This window comes from Odontesthes bonariensis, chromosome 21, assembly GCF_027942865.1.
Source record: "Odontesthes bonariensis isolate fOdoBon6 chromosome 21, fOdoBon6.hap1, whole genome shotgun sequence".
Classification (NCBI taxonomy): Eukaryota; Metazoa; Chordata; class Actinopteri; order Atheriniformes; family Atherinopsidae; genus Odontesthes; species Odontesthes bonariensis.
In genome coordinates, this window is record NC_134526.1 from 21,166,928 (window position 1) to 21,189,615 (window position 22,688).

The window sequence follows — 22,688 nt, forward strand, 5'->3', positions numbered from 1 at the left end:
TCATATTTCAAAATCATGAAACCACTGAATCCTGAACACGTTAAATATCTACCATGCTTGTGGAGTAAATCGCTCATACAGTCGTGTTCCATAAGGAGACACTTTTTTAGAGTCAAAGAATGCTGTAATAAATTAATTTCATGGAGTGAAATGCACACGGAGGCTTAAAAGTTTCTAGCTTCCCCATCAGTGTCACAGCTCGGTTCCATGCAGAGCTCAGGCTGCCAGTTTCCTGCAGGGACAGTCGTTGTCACGACAACCAGAGTGCATGTGACAGCCAATCAGATGAAAACCCCCGGCCCACGTCAGGTCCCATGATGTCTGTTCCTCGCTTGCAATAAATTGTGTATGTGGGTGTGTGTGTGTGTGCATATGTGTATATGTTGGGTAACAACACGCCTGCTAGCTCTGGTGTCCATCTTGGCTGTGTCACCGTATACTGACCTGTCTATGGTAATAGTACGTGACACTGTTCTGTCCTCTGCCTGTCTGTGTTTTAAGTTTGATGTGAGTTTTAAATTTCACCTGCATTAAATTGTCAGGATTTAAAAGTGGGCACATCTATGAAGATGTATCCTGACAACACAACTGATCAAAATGAAGAACGTTAATGGTCTAATGGAGTCTTTGACTGTAGATTTGTGTCTGTCAGCCGCATACGCACGTGAGAGTGCATGAATCTTCTACATACAGTGTGGAAAGTTTTCTTCCCATTTGACCTCAAATAGTACCAGGCAAAAAAACTAGGACACCACAGGAAGTATACTTTAGCACGGCCACACACACACACACACACACAGTCAGTAGATTAATATCAACATGGCCAAGGCTCACTGAAATATATTTTTCATGTGAAATAAGTGAAGTTCTGTGTTTGTTGTCATGATTACAGCTGTTTTCTGAAGAAGGATAAGACTAAATTGTTTGATGTGTAGTAAAACATATGGTTTCCTTAATATCCTCATGTTTTTTGTCAGATAATAAATGACCTTACTTCTCCATGGGAGCTTCTAGAAGTATTGTCAACATGAAACTGGTCTATTGTGGGAAAAAAGGTAGCTTCTCTGACTTTGACTGAACATAGTTTAACTTAACTGAACTAACTATATGACTTGTTAATGTAATTGGCAGCATTCATTTTCTTTATATATACATTTTTTTTATTTTTTATTATTATTATGTTGTTATGGTATATTTTGTGATGCCTGGTAAGGCTTCCATTAGGCTCAACACTCTTGTTCCTGGAGCTCATTGTGTTTGCATTAGGTCAATGATTCAACTTCAAATATGTCTCTACTGAAATAAAAGTCTTATTTTTGTAAACTTTGGTGTGAGTATCCGATTCATGTTGTGACCCACGAGCCGGTTTGCAACAAACTGTGAGCCTGTTTTACCTTTATTTACCCAAAGAAGGTGTAAATAGAGCAACAAGCTGCTTCAGAGGGATGATTTAAAGTCAAGACTGTTTCGAAACGCTGGAGCGACTGTCACCAAAAGTAGGGTGACCCCTGAACATTACTCTGCTTTGTGATGATTGAACATCTCATTCCAACAGCATGGGAAGTAACATGGTGCTTGGCCGGCATCTCTTTTTCTAAACTTCAGTGATGCATTTCATTGAGGTAGTTTTGATCATTAATGGAAACTACTGATGCATGCAGTGTCAGTTGTACGGTTAAACTTTTGTCAAACCTCAAGTTCTTTATAACCACCAATTGGTTTTGAGTTTGAATCCATTTGAGTGAACGAAGCCACGCAAAACCAGGGGGGGGCTTGCACTTGATCTGAAATCCATCTAACAGAGAGGCTGTTACATTGTGTCAGTTAAAGGACTACACTTAACGTGGATTCCATCAGAATACAACAGACTTAGATTTGCAAGAGTTATTGGGACCATATCAGAGTGATAGAGAGTGTCGTGTATTCTCCAGGAAAGCCTTTGGCTGAACGTAAAAGTTGATCTTAGCATCTGTTATTTCAGCATGTGGACATAATCGTCACTGGCTAAGCGTTTGTTTATCTCTAAATCTTACAGTAGGTTTGCAGTCCTTCTGTTCTCCTCCCCCTTTATCTTTTTTCTAAATTTTCTCCATGTCCCTCTTTCATCATAAACTCCACTTTGAAACTCAAGAAGTTATTCTTCTCCTCACCTTTCCAATTTACACACTGCGTAGAGCAGGGATGTCCACATCCGGGTCCCCGAGGGCCACTGTCCTGCAGGTTTTAGATGGTTCCCTGCTTCAGCACACCTGATTCAGATCAATGCATCATTAGCAGCCTTGTGCAGAACTTAACAATCTTTTGAAGAGATCCGCTTCATCTGAATCAGGCGTAGAGCATTCTTGGTTTATTTTCTTCAAGGACAATAAACCTATAAGCACAGTCAACAAACGTTCAGTAGCCTGCATACTTTCTGAGGGTGTGTATGTGTTAGACCGTATTAAATAAGAGAGGTTTACATCATAACAGATAATCCTCTGATATTTTTGTCTTCCCTCCATATTCAAAAATACCTTTTTGTATGTTCCTCCCACTAACTATTCTTCAGTTTTTTTGATTTGAAGTGTTCTCTTTCTTTGTCTCTACCTCTCTTTCTGTCTTTTCAGAGGGTGTCAGTGAAAGGAAAAGCAGCAGGACTGCCGACCACACACCTCACCTGTGAGCGGCTGTAGGTGATGGGCTGCCTGCACTCATAGAGGCTGCTGCTGTTTCTGCCGTTGTCTTCATTGTTGATGACGTTTTTGATTTTCGTTTCATTTCACAGAACCTTCTGGGTGGAATCAAATATGCATGGCAACAAAGGAAGGGACACATCCACTTCTACAAACCTATTTCCAGCACCATACTGTGAACACACATTTACTGTGTGATAGGAAAAGAGAAGGACCATGTACGATATGTTTAAGTATAAATGTGTTATTCATGATATTCAATGCTGTTCAAGAGTCTGGTTTTCAAGGTTTAAAGGGAAAAAAACTTCTTTTTTTTAATTTAGCTTCAGAAAGAAAGTTTGTAATGCTCAAAATATTTTCTTATCCAAACTTTAGAGCTTTGTAAGTGATTTTGCCCCTGTGCATTATCTGTCAAGAAGTCCAACTTCGCTGTATGTTATCTAAGTCCGTGTCTCTTTGCTCAGAGGGCTTGAAAAATAAGGCTTTTACCTTCAACATTTTCTTTTGAAAGCTTGCTTTCTGAAATATTCATGCTAGAACTTGTCAAACAAGGATGTTGCATTAACCTGCTTAAGAGAGCCATCTTTAGCTATTGTTGTTCACCCCGACTACTTCTTCAAGGAGTACGAAAGGATTCAAATGTGGATGAATAGATTTCAGTAAAATGCATATAAAATGCTAGTCTTATATAAATGGGATAGCTTTTAGTTTCGCCAGCCAATGTCAGAATATGACATAGACATTTTTCTTATTATTTTATATAAACGGCAGGCGGAGACGTTTTCAGAAGGAAACCCTGTCCAAAATACAAATTGTGTATGATTATAGATTACAGAATAAACAGCTTATAGACATGTTGGAAATCAACTCTGAAAAATTTCTCCATAGGCTATTCAAAATAAAAAAGTAAAAAGCTGTGAAAAGCTGTAATGTAGTAGTAAACATCCCCTCATTGAAGATATAACACCAAAAAAAGAAGGGAATAAGACCGGTGTCAGCCTTGTTCTGATTCTAATCTCTACAAGTTGCTTGAAATGCTTTAAATTAGCTTAATCTTTGGTTTGGCTCTGTTTGCTTTGGACTAAGATTCATCCGCTCCAGGTTTTTAAAGCTTGTGTATGGCACCTTTAGCAAAGTTCAGAAATGACTGAAGGGTGAGTTACAAAGCTCAGTGCAGCCATGATATCAGCATGGTGCAGGTCATATCCTTAAGATTCACAGAGGCTACCTCGTCCTGTCCCTCAGTCACATGAGTTATTGGTGGTTTGAATTAATGTAAACATGAAATGAGCAAGTTGGTGACCAAATATGAACAAAAATTTCCAATTTTTACATCATTATGACTCAGGTCAGTCATACATTACATTAGATAAGTATGTTCACCATATGTCTTAAGTTGTTCATTTCAGTAGAAACTTCAGAATGTGCACGTGAGTAGAAATAATAGATTGTATGGGTATACAGTAGGTTGTGGTTGTGGATTTTGAACGTTATTTTATATCATGTATTCAGATACAGGTATAGATATAAGCCCGTTTTGAGGTCCCTACCCTGTGGCTCAGGGTTACATCAGACATTGCCCCTGGCCTTTTAGAGAAAGAAACAGAGATAAAAATCAACGATATCCATAAAAAAAACAATATGCTCCAATTTAGTTGCAGGCAGCTCCCCTGGTTATCACACACCATGTTCACATTGCGACTGCACGCTATTTGGACAACAGGCACTCTCTCACGCAGGTAATCTGTCACTGGCAGATTTTTTTATTTTCTTTTAAAGAAAATGGAAAAAATAAAATAATCTCACACTCTGAAGTTGCCAAATGTCAAGACCAGCCTGCATGACTCATGGAGCTTTTATCTCACCAAGGTTTGTGCAAGTCAGAATCTTTGGCCCTGATCATATGGAATGACGCATTTGTCAAAAAGGTATATCTGTGAACAAGGTTTTGTATCTGTAACCATAGTTACCAAAACCACAGTTTAAAGCTCAAGCTTTTATGATTAAATGCAATCTATCTGCAGAAATGGAATTGAATATCCATAACTCCATTTTCATTCATCTAGAATCTTGTGGAAAGAATTATGCTTTTGCTATTTAAGAATGAACTACGTATATTAATATATAGTGCTGGTGTTTTTCCATGATGCGTGCTATGATGCAGCATGATGTCTTTGCAGTAGAACAGATAAACAACTGGCTCTACAGAAGGATATTAGGATCATACATTCTTTTGTATTATCAGTGGCTGTAGTCGTTTCCCCTACATAGTAGAGGAGTGAGAGGCAGGGGGTATTCAGTTGGTTGCAATCTGTAACTTCACTGCTAGATGTCACTAAATCATGCTTGCTTAGCCTTTGAGTCAGTAGTTCTGAAATTGGAAAGCAGGATGAATAAAATGATTTGGATTACCATTTTTATAAGTTGCTTTCCATTTCATCATTATTCATTGATTGAGGCATATGCTTTCTGGAACTGATGAAGAGGGCCTGCCAGGCAATGTTTGTTTGTTTTCTTTTTTAGGTTCGATTGTTGTCTTACAAGATCATTCGCAGGTTTTTCATTCTTACCCTCTGGCGGACAGTATCTCAATGAAAATCTTAAAGAATGTTGTTAGTGGCTGCAGGGGTTGTGTGATGTTTTCACATTGTTCTCATCACTTCTGATAATGGACCTTATATACAATATGTGTACTTTATCCAGTATCTGTTTTGTTTTTGTTTGTTTGATAATGTTTCACTACAGAGGCATTTATGCATGTCCAACATTTGACTCGAAGAGAAATTTCCACATTTTAATGTAACACAAATCAACAAAAAATGATGGAAAATCATGCTGTTGCATCCACACGTTGAACAGCCCCAACATACACAGTTCTACAAGATCTCTGTGGTTAAAAAACATAATGTAAAAAAAAAAAAAACTTTTTCATCGGGTAAATCATTCACATGAAGACCCAGAAAAACATCATCAGTTAAATCAAAGTGAAAATATGCAGCAAATATTTCTTAAAATGCTCTTTATACAAACAAAAACATATTCTATTACCATTCCTGCACCACAGGCTGGCCTGGAATGTTATCTCCTTTAAAACAACTCCCTCTAGTGTTATAACATTAGAATACAGTGGCAGTACACATAAATCTGTCTGGTCACAACAATGATTATTTACACAGCACCACTAACAACAACCTTACAAAGCACCATTAAATGGAAAGGTTTTTCAATGTTATCGCTAAATGAAGTCCCAAAAATACAGATAAAAAGTCCAAAGATCTGAAATACAATGAAGCTATATAATCAAATAAAATAAACAAATACAAAAGTGCAACTGTAAACATCTAATGTAAGACTTATTGCAAATACTTAATTCATTTTTAAATGTGGTTTAAGAGATTACTGCTGTTGTTGAATCTAATTTGCCAGCTTAAAAACAAAAGATTCATACACACAATCCATAATATGTATAGTTACAGCCATCTAGCTGACTGTCACAGAAGTAGAGCTGTCAATATCTGTCACTGACAAAGAGCAACATATTAATCCTGTTTAAGACTTGCTTTACATCAAAGACAGCCCTCCTCACTTTGTGACATGGACTATAAACCCAGCGTTTTTTGGCTTTTATTTGATATGATAATGATTAAGAACATTTTGATGCACTAAACTGCAACTTGAAGAACCTACAACGCGGTCTAACACAAACTTTAAAGCATAGCATTTCTTACCAAAAGAACAACGGCTTCAAGTCCAGGTCAGCCACATGTTTATAATGAAAAAACTATAAGAAAGAAAGTATGTACAGTGGCGTACAATATTTACAAAGATGTACGACAGCGAAGAAGGTTAGAGTGGCATTGTCTTACAGCAGGAGTATCGTCACTTTTTAATAGCACCTCCTGTCAAATTCACATTGTACTGGTTTGCAATGCTAATATTCTGCTTTAGGCCATTTTTAAACTTTCCTGAAGTTGTATTAAATGTTAAATTTAGACCTCATCTTTGTTCTTTAGGTAAAGTGATCCAGACGAAAGACCAAAGCCAGGATAGAGTGGTTCAGTGAAAGTTGTGTGTACAGTGTACCGGTGGATGACGTTATCAGGAAAGACTTCAAAGAAGGATAAAATCCCTGCTGACCAGTCCAGATACACTCCTATGACTCTTGTCTGTTGACGCTTGTCACGAAAAACTTTCTCGATTGTTAACGCACGAAAGTTTTCGGAGGAATTGTTATGATGAAAACGGCCATCAGTAGTCCAGCACCAAGACTTTTCATTTTTTCCTAAACTAAAATCAGCAGAACAGTCTCCCTCCCGGGCTATACTTTTGTATGCCACTCCAACTTCACCTGAGTTACACTCCACCTCCCAGTAATGGCGACCTGTCAGACCTTCTTCACACAGCACTTGTGGACAAGCAAATCTGTCTGGGTGGTCAGGATGTTCTTGCGTCTCTTCATTATATATTGCCATTTTGTTCTCCTTGGTCAAAGTGATATTCCCTCCCGCTGTGTTGGAGTCCAGCGTCAGATTACAGACATCTACAGTCAGGACAGATAGAACAGGTCCAGACATATGCCTCTCAATTTGACAGTTCTTAAATGAGTAACTGACTAATCAGAGTATTTATTCTTAATACGCATGATCAGATACTGATTAAACTGTAAAATAACTAGTCTTTACATTGAAAAAAAAAAAACATATCTGCAACATGCATACACGTCCCATCAGATTTATGACAGATAATTATATTCTTACACTGTCTCAGTAGCTTGACGTTAACCCAGCATTCTTCGTTCTGGTCCACGCTGATGACAAATACATAAGCGGGTAAAAACATTAAAAATATTGTCACATATAAAAGGTTCCACACACATATATATTTAGTGCCTTTTAACCTTAGCTAGGTGCTACAAGGTGTTTGACAATGTATTTCTCTGTCATACACGCACTCACACAACAATGAGAACATCAAGAATCACGTGTGGTTTAGTGTGTTGACGAAGTATCAATACACCAACATTCCAATAAGTGGGCAGTGGACGCCCTTCTCCATTTCGACTTATATTAGAATAATAATGATATATTTGTCAGTTAGAAAAAGCCAGTTTAAGCATACATGAGATGTTCCAGACTGCAGCGTGAATCCCTCTGTATTTCAGTCAGCAGCTTGACTCCTTGATCTGTGAGGTAATTGAAGCTCAGGTCCAGCTCCATGAGGCTGCAGCGATCTGACCGTAGAGCCGATGCCAGAGATTCTTCCCATGTCACTTTACAGAACAATAGCCTACAGAAATCAAATGACTGGCAATTTAGAAAAGTAGCGGATTGTTAGGGTTGGTAGGTTTTTGGACTTTGGTTTTCTATATTTTGTTTTAATTCAGCTTTCTTGTTACTTGGTTATTTCGTTTTTTTTTGTTTGCATTAGTCTAGTCTGTAGTTGTCTTTCATACTTACATTCATGGTTTGTTTTTGTTTCAGGATCAGTTAGTCTAGTCTTGGTTCTGTTTTGTCTCTTGTTCCATATTCTCTACCATAGTTTTCCACAGTTCCCCCGTTCAGGTCATTGGCCCCACTCACTCACCTGTGTTAAATTTTCTCAGCTGCAGTTATTCGCTCATCAGTTCCCACAGTATTTAAGCTCTCTGTTTTTTCCCAGTCATTGTCTGATCCTTGCTGTTACTACCTCATGGTCTACTTCGTGGTTTATTCTAGTTCTTGTCAGTTTATTATATCAGGTTTGTCTGCACTTTGTTTTTTGTTTCTCTCAAGTTTAGTTTTATGGTGTTTCAGCTTGGCCTTGGTTTTTTTTGTTTTAATTTAAAATAAGTTAAGTCAGTTCCCTTCAACATCCTGTCTGCTTCAGTGTCTGCATTTGGGTTATCTTCACATCATCTCCACCAGCTGTAACACAGATGCCCTAATAAGCACCAGTTTTTCACTTGCTAGCATGCCTTGAGCTCTATTTTTCTGTTACATTGCTCTCTCTTCAGACTTTTTCACACATTGCTACATCGATATATACACACAGAGATACACACGGCCACCATATTGGTCAAAGGGGTGCCACAACTGATAAGCACAGAATTTAAGTTGTTTGGTTTGTTATAACATTATGTTATATACATCATTATTATGTATACTTTGCATGAGTGTGAACTAAGTAGATACTGTACAAGTTTGAGAACAGTGGCAGACTGAAGTGGTGGTTACCATTTTTAAGAAAGGGGACCAGAGAGTGTGTTCCAACTACAAGGGGATCACACTACTCAGCCTCCACAGGAGAAGTTTACTCCAGAATGTTGGAGGGGAGCCTCTGACTGATTGTTTAACCTTGGGTTTAGGAGGAGCAATCTGGCTTTCGCCCAGGTCGTGGAACAGTGGACCAGATCTTTACCCTTTCAGAGTTACTGTGGGGATCATGGGAGTTGAGCCATACAATATATATATGTTTGTAGACTTGGAAAAGGCTTACGACCGCGTTCCCCGAGGGATTCTCACCTATGGTCATGAGATCTGAATAGTGACCGAAAGAACGAGATTGCGGATACAAGCGGCTGAAAGACTAGAGTTGCTTCTCCTCCGCATCGAAAGGAGTCAGCTGAGGTGGCTCGTGCATCTGGTCACGATGCCTCCTCGTCGCCTCCTTTTGGAGGTTTTCCGGGCGTGACCTACTGGTAGGAGGCAGACCCAGGACCCGTTGGAGGGATTCTATTTCCCTTCCAGCCTGGGAAGGCCTCGGGATCCCCCAGGAGGAGCTAGAGAATATATCGCTGGGCAGGGGGATGTCTGGGTTTCTCTCCTAGACCTGTTGCCTCAAAGATCCGACCTCGGATAAGTGGGCGAAAATGGATGGATGGAATTTTGTTTGGAATTTTGGAAAGATATGCTATACCGTGTAATGCCATTTATCTTGCAAACCATCTTCCGGTCCTAGCTTTGATAAGGCAGCTGTCATAACCTCGGTGATAGTTTTGTGCCTGGCACAAGTAATATCATCAGTTATGCGTACTCTGATGAAAAACTAAATTCACTAATTGAAAGTGTATAGAGCAATTTACATATTTATACCGCAGCATATATATACTGTATATATATATTCACACCATCAGCTATAACAAAGAGTGGATTGCATTCTATAATTCTGATTATACATTCGCTTTCATAAATTGCATTTTTTAAAAAGGTAAATCATTGGAATTAAATTCAACAACACAGTGGCCACGACACTAAAGCAATACACTTCAGATATTAAAAATAAACAATGCATAGACGAACATAATATTACTTTTTTTACATCGTAAGATTTTTAACCTGGATACAATTTTGTGATGTCAGTGCGAGTTAGCAGTATATGTTGCTCTGACCTTAGTGTTTCCAAGCTGCAGTGTGGGTTCGTCAGTGCACTGCAGAGCGCCTTCAGTCCCAAGTCGTGCAGGTCATTGTAGCTGAGGTCCAGCTTTCTCAGGGGGGACTTTCTGGCAGTGAGTGCTGAGGCAAGAGTCTCACAACCTTTTGCCGTTAGTTTGTTGTGACTGAGACTGAATGTCAAACACAGGAACAGAATCCAAAACATTCATATAGCTCATTCAGTATTAATGGTGCTATCGCACTTTACATTGTAGTCATGCTGTGTACACCAATACACCCTCTTTAGTCATCATGAATGCTGTCTTCTGAACTGCATGAACAATCTGCATTGTCTCTCCCCTCTTTAGCTCTTTCCAAACTTTGATTCATCAGACCACAATCCAATGTCTCACCTGACCTCAAGGTTGATTTTAGCGTTGTTCAGTTTTTCCATCTTTTTAGATACCCGACTCAAAAAAAAACTCTATTTAAGACTTTTTCCAACTGTACTCTTTTTAATCATATTTAGGATTAAAATGGTTTGCGCTCTGCTGAGTTCAAGCTGTAGAAGAAATTTAGATGGTTTTAAAAAAAAATGCTGCACCATTATTCATGTTACCTCAATGCCTCCAGTGTGCAGTTTGTGCTCATCAGCGCAATTGAGAGGACCTCCATTTCTGAGTCTTCAAAATCGGTGTAACTCAGCTCCAGCTCTCGCAGATTAGACGGCTTGGATGTAAGTGCTGTCACAAGCGCTTTACAGATTTCAGTAATGTCCGAATTTCGGTTCAGTCTTTTAATACAAAGAGAATAAAAATTCATTCAGATGCTTTAAAATAACACAATCCAATCAATCAGGTCTAAAAACATGAGTTGACTGTTGCGTGCTGCATGAAACATGATCAGTGGGTATCGAGAAGACAATGTACATTACAGGAAGGAACTGAATTTATTGCTAACAAACTGGAGCCTTTTGCTCAAAATTCACACTCCAGTTTTGTGGGGAATAGTATGTCTGAAACTGACCTGAGCTTCTCCAGTTTAGAGCTGTTCAGCCAAACACAGTTCACAGGGCATACTTCGCTCAACTCCAGCTCTCTTAGATGTAAAATGACTGAATTGAGATTGCAGTCCAAACTTTGAAGCAGTTCCCAGACTCCGCTCCCTGAGAGACTATAATCACATGAGACAAAAAAGGGGAAATTCCCTTCAGGTGCTGAGAAAATCTGAACAAAAAAATTAACTTTATATTCTAACAAGCTTTAACATCCCTGAATTCTAACTTTAGTTTTCAGTTTAAGCTAGCTAATACTTAGTGTAAACATGGTCAGAAGATGTGTTTATCCTTTTTCAACCAGACTGCAAACAGATTGCAACCAACTCAAATTTATATGACATCAACAAGTCAAAAAACAAAGGTGAGATTAAAGAATTTGATCTGAAGTAGGTTGGATGTGTGATGTCATATTGCATTTGTAGACAAAGAGTGGTTTACACAAAGACGTTACTTAGAATAGAATCTTTATCGTCATTGTGTAAAATACGCACAACAACATAGGCCGACAGAAATTCTGTCAAAACAGTCGAGCTGTGCCGTAATCCAATGTCAATGAGGTCTTTCCATTCATAGATGTAGTTGGCGAGACTCGTACATGACAAACAAAAAACATAGCACCAAAACAGAGTCAGAAGAGATAAAACAATCATATCAAAAGAAGTTTCACTAACCTGAGAGCTTCTAATTTACACTGAGCGTTGATCAGTCCATCAGCCAAGATCTTTATGCCTTTCTCATAAAATAAATTATTTATCAGGTGTAGTTCAGATACCACAGAGTGCGGCATCTGGAGAGCTGAGGAGATTGTTTCACAAATCCAACGATCAAGATGCACACCTGAGATTCTGCAGAAATTAAGAGAGAATCCTTCAAAACCAGATCATGTTTTAGAAAACTCCAAAATCTAAACATGTAACGCAATGTAAAGAAGTGTGGATTTTTCATCCATTTCATCCATCCAACTCACCTTATTTTTCTGCAGTTCCTCACAGCTGGTATCAGTCTGAAAATACCTTTTACTGTGGGTCTGTATTTCTTCAAGTTGAATTCTTCTAGAGGTGTTTTTGACATTAGAATGGAGTCGGCCAAAGCTGAGCACTGAACAGGAGAGAGCTGTTTTTCTGGACCTTGATCTGTTTTTAGATACTGCTGGACAGTATTGTGTATGGAACTGTCATTAAGCTCAACTAAACAGTGGACAAGGTTCAGGCATCTTTCAGGTGAGCAGTTATCTAGATCTATGTCTTTTAGACTGCTTGTAATTTCCTCAACAACTCCTTTGTGTTCCTCTGTCTGCTGAATCAGGCCTTGAAGTAGTTCTTGTGTTGATTGGAGAGACATGCCAATAAGGAACCTGAGGAACATGTCCAGTTCTCCTGTCTTTCTCACAGCTGAATTAGCTATTGCAATTTCCATCAGCTCATTCAAAGGTAGATCAATTGGATCTGCATCCAATTGGAGCTTGAGCTCCTCCTTAGACCCTATGAGCAGCAGGAAATCCTTGAGGCTTTGGGAATCAATTTTTTTTCTTGCAAAACTGTTGTACACAAAGAGAGCAGCAAAGTACTCCTGAACTGTCAAATGCACAAAGCAGTAAAGTTTCTTTGTATTGAACACATTCTCTTCTGTAAATATTGCTGTACACACCCCACAGTGGACTCCAGCTTTGTCTATGTCAATGCCATACTTTTCCAGATCGTTGCTACTAAATATGATTTCACCTCTGTCCAGTTTTTCAAACGCCATCCGGCCTAATTTCAAAATGAATTCCTCATTTGACTTGAAGATCTTTGCTGTATCAGAGTCATCCTCATTGTCATATTTTTCAGTAGCAACCCTCATCTGAATGAGGAGGAAGTGTGTGTACATCTCAGTAAGAGTTGTAGGTGTCTTCATGTTTTCATCTGGAGTGCTGCCCATTTTCAAAAGCAAATACACAAGAACTTTTGAGGCAATCCAACAGAATATAGGTATGTGACACATGATGTATAAGCTTCGTGACGTCGTAATGTGCTCAATAATTCTTTGAGCAACCACCTTGTCCTCAATTCTGTTCTTGAAGTACTGTGTTTTTTGTGGATCATTGAATCCTCTGACCTCAGTCCACTGGTAGACATGCTGTCGTGGGATGCGTTGAATTGCTCCTGGTCTTGATGTTATCCAAACAAGTGCAGAGGGAAGAAGATATTCCCGGATGAGGTTGGTCACCACAGTGTCCACTGATGATTTCTTTGTGGGGTCTGTCAGTCTTTTGGTCGATTTGAAATTCAGTTTAAGTTGGCTTTCATCAAGACCATCAAAAACGAACAAGACTTTGTGATTAGCAAATATTTTTGTGACAGCTTTGTCTTTAAGCTCTGGATTGAATTCTGTCACGAGTGTCTCAAGGCTGAACTCATCATCTGTGACCAGATTTAACTCCCTGAATTGAAACATAAAAATGAAGTCCAAGTCCTCATTGGCTGTCCCATCTGCCCAGTCAAGGATGAACTTCTTCACAGAGACAGTTTTTCCAATGCCAGCGATTCCTTTCGTAATCACAGTTCGGATCTTTGGTCTTTGACCATCCCTAGATGACGGGGTATCTTCTGGCGTACTCTTAAAGATATCGTTGCAGTCGATTTTATTTCCCTCCGCTGCTTGATACCTTGTCTTATCTTCAACCTCCCAAATCTCATGTTGTTGATTGACATGTTCGCTCTCGCCTTGTATAATGTGAAGCTCTGTGTAAATTTTGTCCAACGATTTTTCATTTTTGCGATCTTTTTCAGTGCCTTCGAACTCCCATGTGCACTTTCTCATGAGAAATTCTTTGTGCTTTCTGATGACCTCTTTGATGATATCTTCAGCTGTAGGAACAGGAATAAAATGTTGCTTTGATAACGTACTTGAATCAGTTTGTCATCATATTGATGATGATAACCATGTAATGCAATAAAACTTGCTAACGGTAACGCTGTTGTAATGCCTTATCTGTGAGACTTGCCGAAAGAAATTCATTTGAAACATCTGGGTCTGTGCTCTATGGTTTTAAATGTTGGCACCAGATAACACTATACTGTTAAGATTAATATATAAAATATACATATATATTTATATTAGATTAACTTCAGATATCAACTCTTAAAATTGGATTGCACATACTTTCAAATGTCTGAGGGTGCATTTCTCTGTAGATTCTGTAGAAGCCAGCTTTGGCTTGTGTACATGTAAGGGCACTGTAGACTTCCCTCATCTGATCCTGGCTTGTACTAATGGTCTTTATTTGGTTGTACTTCTCTTTATGGATGATGCGCCGCTGGAGCATCTGATCTGCTATTGGCATCACTAAAGTGACACTTTGAATGAGCTCAGCCCTGTTGCTGTCCACCCAATCAGCTTCTTTAAAAAGAAAACAAGCACGTTACGGCATATCAAATCAAAACTGTTATACTGATAAGCATTGGGCGAAATAAAAGGCCTATTGTAATTTTTTTTATTTCTTTTATCACCAACGGTAATCAAGACTGCTCCTCAAATGATTGATTCGAACTCACCTTTGTCCTCTGTTGCGTTTAACGCAGGATCAGATGGGCAATCGCTAACAAAAGACAAACACAATTAATCTTTACAGGATTATGAGTTAACAATACTTGAAGCTACAAGTGGTGTTATATTTGTTTTTAAGTGATTGTGCTTCTATTGTACATTCGCCTATTCATTTTTTTGTTCAATATTCAGGTTTATTGGAAAAATAAGGACAATCCCACCTCAGGATGTTAACTTCAGCCGTCGTATGTTGGTGTTCCACACAGCTGCTCTTCTCACTACAGTCATTTCTTTTAGAGGAACTTTCTTCTGCTTGCCTGCAGAAAGACTCCTCCCCCGATTTCAGCTTTGTGTCTGACCTCTCCTCCAGAAGAGATGGACTTATTTGGAGGAGAGGGGCATTTTCAGCACTTTTCACCGTGGTGGAAATCTCATCTTTGGTTTGGTCAGGTCCATCGTTTCCCCTTATCAGACCCCTCATGAGGGCAGAGCATTGGCTACCCATGTTGTTGTTTCTTCAGTGTCAGCTCAGTGGTTCTATCATTTGTAGAATATTTAGATGTATAAAAACATCATGAATTAACATTTTTACTTTATATGTGATGTTCTATAATCAGAACGGCCTAACGTTCATGCCATTATTGCATGTTGTGGCTTTACGCACGAGATCCTGGTCTTTGAAAGTGAAAGTCAAGTTTTTTTTTCTTTATCTGCAACCGTCATTTGTTTTAATCATACATACAGTATAGCCATGATAATTTTTGTTTATCTGGAAATAGTAAACTGGAATGTGTTCATATGCTTTATCTTTATTACAGGGCTCTCAAGTTTTCACAAATCTTCACTTTTACACTAAATTCTGCAATATTTTAAAATAAATTGTTTTAGGTATGCAAAGTCTTAACAAACAAAATTTGTTGTTGTAAGTGTTTGTGGCAGATTTTGATGCTTGATGACTGATATTGGGGGCTCCCATTTAAAGCACTGTGGCTCAATGTCAGCCATTTTCACAGTCATGATGGATGACAGAGTTCCATTCAGAGCCAAAGTGTTCCTGGTCTTGGTTTTATTGAGCCCCACCATGGAAAAAAACCCTCTCTGCATCAGCATTTCAGTGTGGCAGAACTAATACCAGTTTGGCAATTGTAGATTGCCTTGGGAATCTGCTCATACCAGTCACCTTTGAAAAAAATTAACCACGGAAGCCTAATTACACTCCTACATATTTTTCATTTTTCATTGTTGCTCATGTCAAAGGGTGTGTGCTGAATATTTAGGCCTACTACTCCAAAGAACACTTTAGTCGGCAGGTATTGGTCTTTTACAAAGAGTAGGAAAACTATAGTAACTAATAAAAGATTCAAATAAATGAAGATCTGACCTGCTGATGATCCTGACGGTTCTCTTCCACCTCCAGCTCGTCTACGACTTCTGCACGCGTGCTTGCAGCTGAAAGCTATTTCAGACCTCACCCGGCAACAAGAAATTCTGTTTTCTGATTGGCTGATAGAATAGAATTTCTCTATTTTGTGATTTGCCAATGGGTTGCCAAATCAAGACAGCTGTACCAGAGCTATAGTTCTGAGCTGTACGAGCGCACAGTAACCTGCCATTGACTCGTTTATAGTAGGGTGACCAAACGTCCGTATTTCCCGGGACATGTCCGTATTTCACGTCCTGTGCCGGGCGTCCAGGATTTTTTTTTAGAAAGTGAGGAAACGTCCTGGTTTTTAAATTACCTTCTTTGGACCATTAAATTTACAGGCACTAGGGCACTGCCCACGGTGCAGCGTGTGACGTAATCCCTGACCCGCGTCTGTGCAGGCAGCCTTCTTAATCAGAATGTAAACAGCGTGACTGTCAGTAGGCAAGCAACAAACATGCCGAAGCGCAAATGCACGTTTACCGACGATTTACAAAAGAGTTTCCCCGCTTTCAGACCGGGTCGAGACAAATGGGAAGCCTTGTGCACAGTGTGCAAAGCAGGCACATATGTCTCGGTGTCCAATGGAGGTGCAAGAGATCTGAAAAGCCACCTGGACACCGAGAAGCACAAGACAGCTGTCCGAGGCGAGAGTAGTGCTAGCTCGATCACACAGTCATTTGGAGTTGAGAGTTATTGTTAACTTTTGTTGTTAAGTGAGGGATGTTAAGATGAGACATTATTTCTTTCATTGTGCTATTCATTCATTACAGGAATTGTTAACTTAAGCATTTTGAATAAAATTATCATTTGTTATGAGAGTTATTGTTGTTAACTTTTACTGAGAAGCATTTTTAATAAACCAACTGTAAATATCTTGTTATTGTAGGACTGGGTAGGCCTATGTTAAGTGAGCGCATGCCACAGACATAAATAATGATAATATTATAATAATAATATGTAATATAAATAATAATATTGTTAAAGCAGCAGCAGCATCCTCCATATGCATGGGAACAGAGTCGTCCCCCCCCCCCCCCCTCCGCTCCAAGGTGTCCTGGTTCTCCAAAATGAAAATATGGTCACCCTAGTTTATAGTATAGGCCATTAGAATTTCTGTGCGACGAAGTTGATCATTTCTCAGCGTGAGAAGTGGCATGTGTGGCGTGTGAGCATGTGAACTTGTTGAAATGCGTGTGTTTCACGCTCATTGCGTAAGACTTGAGAGCCCTGTTATTACCTAAAACAACTTCCCCAATCCGACGACTCTCTTTTATATTGCTGAATATGTATTAGCCGCAGCTACATATAAACAGGAACCGAAACAAATATTATGTATTACCTTCATATGTAGTGTCCTGCAATGAGCCGCGACATGCTGTTTTCTGAAAGCCTGTGGACGCCTCACATCCTGAACTTTTGCTGTCCTATACAGGAAGGAAGCAATTTGATAAGTGTGTGTGTGTGTGTGTGTGTGTGTGTGTGTGTGTGTGTGTGTGTGTGTGTGTGTAAGAAAGAGAGAGAGAGAGAGAGCGAGTGCATAAGAGAAAGAGACAAAATGCAAGATAGGTAGAAAAGATAGGCCCCATAAAAGTGTTTTGCATGGACAGATTTTGAGTTAATTCAGCTGAAGTGTGCTTCCCTGTTTTACTGGAGGCTTGGTGTGGCAGTGCAGAGACTCCAGCGGGCACACACAGGGTGAAGCGATACACTTCAGTAAACTTAATTTGCTTTTTTTTTTACCCTGAACCTCACATCTCGGTGGAAATGCAAAAGACCCAGGCCTAAAATAATTTTTTATCTCTTGTTAAAAAAAAAAAAGACCCCAGGCTGTTTATACTCTCGACGCTGTTGGTCGAAAGGCACCTTTCTACAAGTCATTTTTGACATTCCTCAATGACAACATTCGTCAAGATATACACTCACCGGCCACTTTGTTAGGTACACCTTGCTAGTAAAAGGTTGGACCCCCTTTTGCCTTCTATGCTGCAAATCTCCCATTCCACCACATCCCAGAGGTGCTCTATTGGATTGAGATCTGGTGACTGTGGAGGCCATTGGAGTACAGTGAACTCATTGTCATGTTCAAGAGACCAGTTTGAGATGACATCAACTTTGTGACATGGTGCATTATCCTGCCGGAAGTAGCCATCAGAAGATGGGTGCACTGTGGTCATAAAGGGATGGACATACTCAGCAACAACACTCTACGTCAACACTTTTGTTTCCTTATCCCTCTCTTGTCCACCTCTGCCTTTTTCCAACCTCCTCCTTGACCTCTTTATAAGCCTTCCCTCATCTGCCATCAACTCTAATGACGGCATTGTGTGTCTATCTGTGTCAGGAGGATGGATGTCAGTGTGTGATTTGTAAGTGGTCTTGCGTGGCTCATCAGTCTGCTGCGGTCCTCTCTCTGGATTGCACTGGTCAAGAAGAGACAAACACAAGACTCGGAGAACTGCTGACCCCAGAAGCGGGAATTCAGTGTTGGTCTGATGACTCCCTTTGTAATTGCACTCCTACTCCTTCATAAAACAACACAATATCGAACTGCTTTAATGCACTTGCTTTAAATAAGGCATTCTCCTTGTGATGATGGCTGCATTGCAAATCGCGAGCATACAGGTGACAGCTAGAGGCAGTGTTGAAGTAAATTTGACCAGATGTCCATTGTGTTTTATTTTGGGGCTGTATACAGTCTACAATACTGCAGCTGCTTCTCTCATGGTCTTGACACCAACTAAATATCAACTTCCTCTATTGTCGCCATGTTCCTTTTTTTACATCTTGCAAATGCAGAAGGTTCATTTATTATGTATTTATTCTCCAGTAAGAGGCATACTGCACAGACAAGTATGTGAACAATTATGCTGGCAGCGGTGCTGGCTGGGAACAATGGGAACCTAGTATGTTTCAGAAAAAAAGACCTGAAAGCCAAATTGTAGCACAATGTAGTGTGGTAAAGCACAATTTAGTATACTCCTGTGAACTGGATAAGATATGCAACTTTCAAAGCGCAAATGTTGATGTTCCATCCAAAATTGGGATTTATTGCTCAAGCCTATCCCAACACACACTTGAGGAAAGCAGGTGTAAGCACAATGTTGTGCTGTACTCAACCCTAATCAAATTACTGATTGGTGAGACCAGGAAGCCAGATCATTTTAGAGTGACGATAAACCTAAGTCCTGTTAAGAAAATACAAACTAAAATTATTACTAACTCTTGGACAAGTAACCCATGCTAACACCCATGCTAGCATAGAGCCAGTCCTCTTTATTCACAGTTACAAGTTGCATAAACAAACAGTCGCAAGATACATACAGGCCAAATCTGAAGTAGTGGCCAGCACAATGTGATGTTTGTATTGAGCTGAACAAAGCTCTTAAATTTTTATCTCAATACTAGTGCATTTCGCTCTGAAACTATAAAGGTTCATCATCCAATTTTTAATTTTGGCATAAGAATCAAAAATTGGATACATACACTGATTCACCACCTAGCGGTAGCCTACTTAGACCATGTGTATAGCTAAAAAATTATTTAACGTTTATCAATATTTTAAGGATCTATACAATGTGTACAAGGGGTGGTGAGCTCCTCTGTGTCCATAGAAAAACATATTTCCCTCTTCAAGATAAGTGCAGAAGGAAATAACACTTGCGATTAAAATCCAGATGGCCCAGCTTTCCACCAGCCAGTGGATTTGTGAGGAATTGTGAGGGTGTGAAAGGAGTCTCATAATTCCACATATACATGCAAGCTGATCCATGCACAAATGTTATCTGAGTCATGCGTGTCAGGACATGCGTGCTCACACATTTAACAATTTGTATGCACATGAAGCTTTTCAAACATGAAAATGATCGTATCTGGGAGGTTGAGGCTAAAAATGTTTGTGCTGTCTGTAATGTGTGCATGTCTAAAATGATTTTGTATGTTTTCAAATTGCTTGGTATTTGTGTGTGGATTCAAACATGCATTAGCAAGAACCCAGTTGCTCACAAATTGTTATACATATTTGTCAAAATTGTGTGATATACAGTTGTAACCATTGTGAGACTCATTTCTCTCCGTGCTTTTCTGATCCTCCTCCTGTTTAAGCTAAATTAAGCACATTTTAAAGATATCATTTACAAGAGTTCTGTTCTGTGAAAATATGACAAGGAAAAGAACTGATTGATCTGAAGAGATTCTTAACTGAAAACTATTATGGTTATCAGAGAATAATCCCTTTTTTTCAATGTTAAACAGAAATTTGTTCTCTTTTCATTTTGTCGGTTAACTCAATGAAACAGGTGTTTTGGACATGTCATCAGACACTCTACAATTGATAACAGCAACACCCATTACCCAACACTGAAATAATAATGAAATAAAAATTCGCAGAAAAGATTTTAGACCTTAAAACTTTAACTTTTTTTTTTTTTGCAAATAGTTCAAATCCTTTTTGCTGAGCAGATTTAGAGGGTATATTTGGTCTTCAGTCAAAGTGGGACTTACTAAATGCAGCTGTAATGTACCAACTAGGTCTTCATTGCCATTTTTGTTATCTAAAACACACTTTTGAAACATTTAAATGTCTCAGATTGTCCTTGTGTTTTTTAAATAGATACGAGAGCTGCTCATACAGCTATTTTGTTTAAAGCAGTGGATGAATCCTGCAACCTGGTGGACAGATGAGACCGTAGCAGCTCGTTGTATCACGCCTGTTCTGTGTCTGCTTGTGTGTACAGGGCAACACTTTACGAATAGTACTCCACTGAACACCTGCAGCTCTAAGTTTTTACTGGCTGGTTTCAATCAAAATGTTCTTTTCTTCCCTCGTGATCTGCGTCAGGCTCCTGCAGGAATATTATGATGAACAGCCTCTTTTAACCGAGTTCAACTGACCGCTTTGTAGATATAACTTTAGATGAAATGTGTGGAGTGTGTGTTCGTGTGGTTTAGGGAAACCAGTTTTTGGATAAGTTCAGAGCCATTGGAGACCATTTTAATGTAATATGAATGTCAGTGTTAGTATTCAAATCTTGCTTGATGCAGGAGCTACATCTCTTGTTGAAAGTGTATCAGATGGTGTTTTGGTGTTTCTACATCTCAACCTGAGGACACTCAGCAGATAAAGAGGCTGTGTGCGATGCCACTTCATGTGGAGCGTCCTTCTCCTCACCTTCCTCAGGGGTATGGGATCAGCCCGGCCTCCTGTGTGAACACTACAGCCTCCTACACTTGTGCACAACCTCACACTCAGACAACCACTTGTATCGTCGAGCATCATCAATGATGAAGACATTAAACAACTCTCACCTCGCTGCACATCTTCTTCACAGTGTATATACTATATTCAATTCAATTCAATTCATTTTTATTTATATAGCGCCAAAAACAACAAATGTCATCTCAAGGCACTTAGATAGTAAGTCCAATTCAAGCCAATTGGAATTCAATTAATTAATAATAATCATAATTCATAAAATAATCCAATTCGTTCATATAGAGCCAATTCAAAAACAATTTCCTAGCTAAGAAAACCAACAGATTGCACTGAAAACTTTTTGTTTTTCGGTCCAATCTCCCGGCCTGAGCGGCGTGCCTGAGGCGACTGTGGAGAGAAACGACTCCCTTTTAACAGGAAGAAACCTCTGGCAGAACCAGACTCAGGAAGGGTGGCCATCCGCCTCGACCAGCTGGGGTTTGAGAAGACAGAAAAGGGGGGGGGGGGGCCACCGCGACGGCGGCACTGTAACACCATTCAAAGGATATCTGTTGGAACAGGGAAACACGAGTTAATGACCATAATAATATCACATATACATAAAGAGAGTAAAGTGAGGAAAGGTGTGTCAGATGAGGCCCCCCAGCAGTCTAGGCCTATAGCAGCTTAACTATGGGATGTTTCAGGATCACCTGAGCCATCCCTAACTATAAGCTTTATCAAAAAGGAAAGTTTTAAGCTTGGTCTTAAAAGTGGAAAGGGTGTCTGCTTCCCGGACATTTACTGGCAGCTTATTCCACAATAGAGGGGCCTGATAACTGAAGGCTCTGCCTCCCATTCTACTTTTAGAAACTCTGGGAACCTCAAGTAAACCTGCAGTTTGGGAACGAAGTGCTCTGTTAGGAAAATATCTTACAATGAGATCTTTAAGATATGATGGAGCTCGGTCATTAAGAGCTTTATATGTAAGGAGAAGAATCTTAAATTCTATTCTGAATTTAACAGGGAGCCAATGAAGAGAAGCTAAAACTGGAGAAATATGATCTCTCCTGTTAGTTCTCGTCAAAACTCTGGCTGCAGCATTTTGGATCAACTGAAGGCTTTTCAGAGAATATGTGGGACAGCCCAATAATAAAGAATTACAGTAGTCCAATCTTGAAGTAACAAATGCATGAATTAGTTTTTCTGCATCACTCTGAGACAGGATGTTCCTGATTTTAACAATATTACGAAGGTGAAAGAAGGCAGTCCTAGAAACCTGTTTTATATGCGAGTCAAATGATAAGTTCTGGTCAAAAATAACTCCAAGGTTCCTCACTGTAGAACTAGAAGCCAAGGAAATACCATCTAGAGTAACTATATAGCTAGACAATTTCTCCCTGAAACGCTCAGGTCCAAAGATAACGACTTCAGTTTTGTCTGAATTTAGCAGCAGACAGTTCTG

General features: G+C 39.4%; 1 protein-coding gene across 3 annotated transcripts; it reads right to left on the minus strand.

Annotated features, from left to right (window-relative positions):
- Positions 1 to 5,452: 5,452 nt before the first annotated feature.
- Positions 5,453 to 17,460, minus strand: LOC142371415 (NACHT, LRR and PYD domains-containing protein 3-like). 3 transcript variants are annotated; one of them, XM_075454077.1, is made up of 12 exons: positions 17,372 to 17,460; positions 14,828 to 15,143; positions 14,615 to 14,658; positions 14,223 to 14,456; positions 12,046 to 13,927; positions 11,750 to 11,923; positions 11,048 to 11,194; positions 10,641 to 10,814; positions 10,039 to 10,212; positions 7,791 to 7,958; positions 7,430 to 7,479; positions 5,453 to 7,212 (listed from the first exon to the last, which is right to left on the minus strand). In XM_075454077.1, exons 2-12 carry the CDS (start codon positions 15,109 to 15,111, stop codon positions 6,662 to 6,664), a joined length of 3,882 nt encoding a protein of 1,293 aa, XP_075310192.1. In that variant the 5' UTR covers positions 15,112 to 15,143; positions 17,372 to 17,460; the 3' UTR covers positions 5,453 to 6,661. The 3 variants fall into 3 exon arrangements, with proteins under 3 accessions (XP_075310192.1, XP_075310190.1, XP_075310191.1); XM_075454075.1 differs by having other exon boundaries at positions 14,223 to 14,459; XM_075454076.1 differs by lacking the exon at positions 17,372 to 17,460 and having other exon boundaries at positions 14,223 to 14,459; positions 14,828 to 17,009.
- Positions 17,461 to 22,688: the final 5,228 nt, after the last annotated feature.

Bases quoted from the DNA above. Each gene is read 5' to 3' on its own strand.
- LOC142371415 (XM_075454075.1), bottom strand. From the start codon at position 15,111: ATGGGTAGCCAATGCTCTGCCCTCATGAGGGGTCTGATAAGGGGAAAC. The intron at 11,195-11,749 runs GTTAGTGAAACT...ATGTGATTATAG, and splicing joins TGTAAATTAGAAGCTCTCAG to TCTCTCAGGGAGCGGAGTCT. The intron at 7,213-7,429 runs GTAAGAATATAA...TCCTGACTGTAG, and splicing joins CGTCAAGCTACTGAGACAGT to ATGTCTGTAATCTGACGCTG.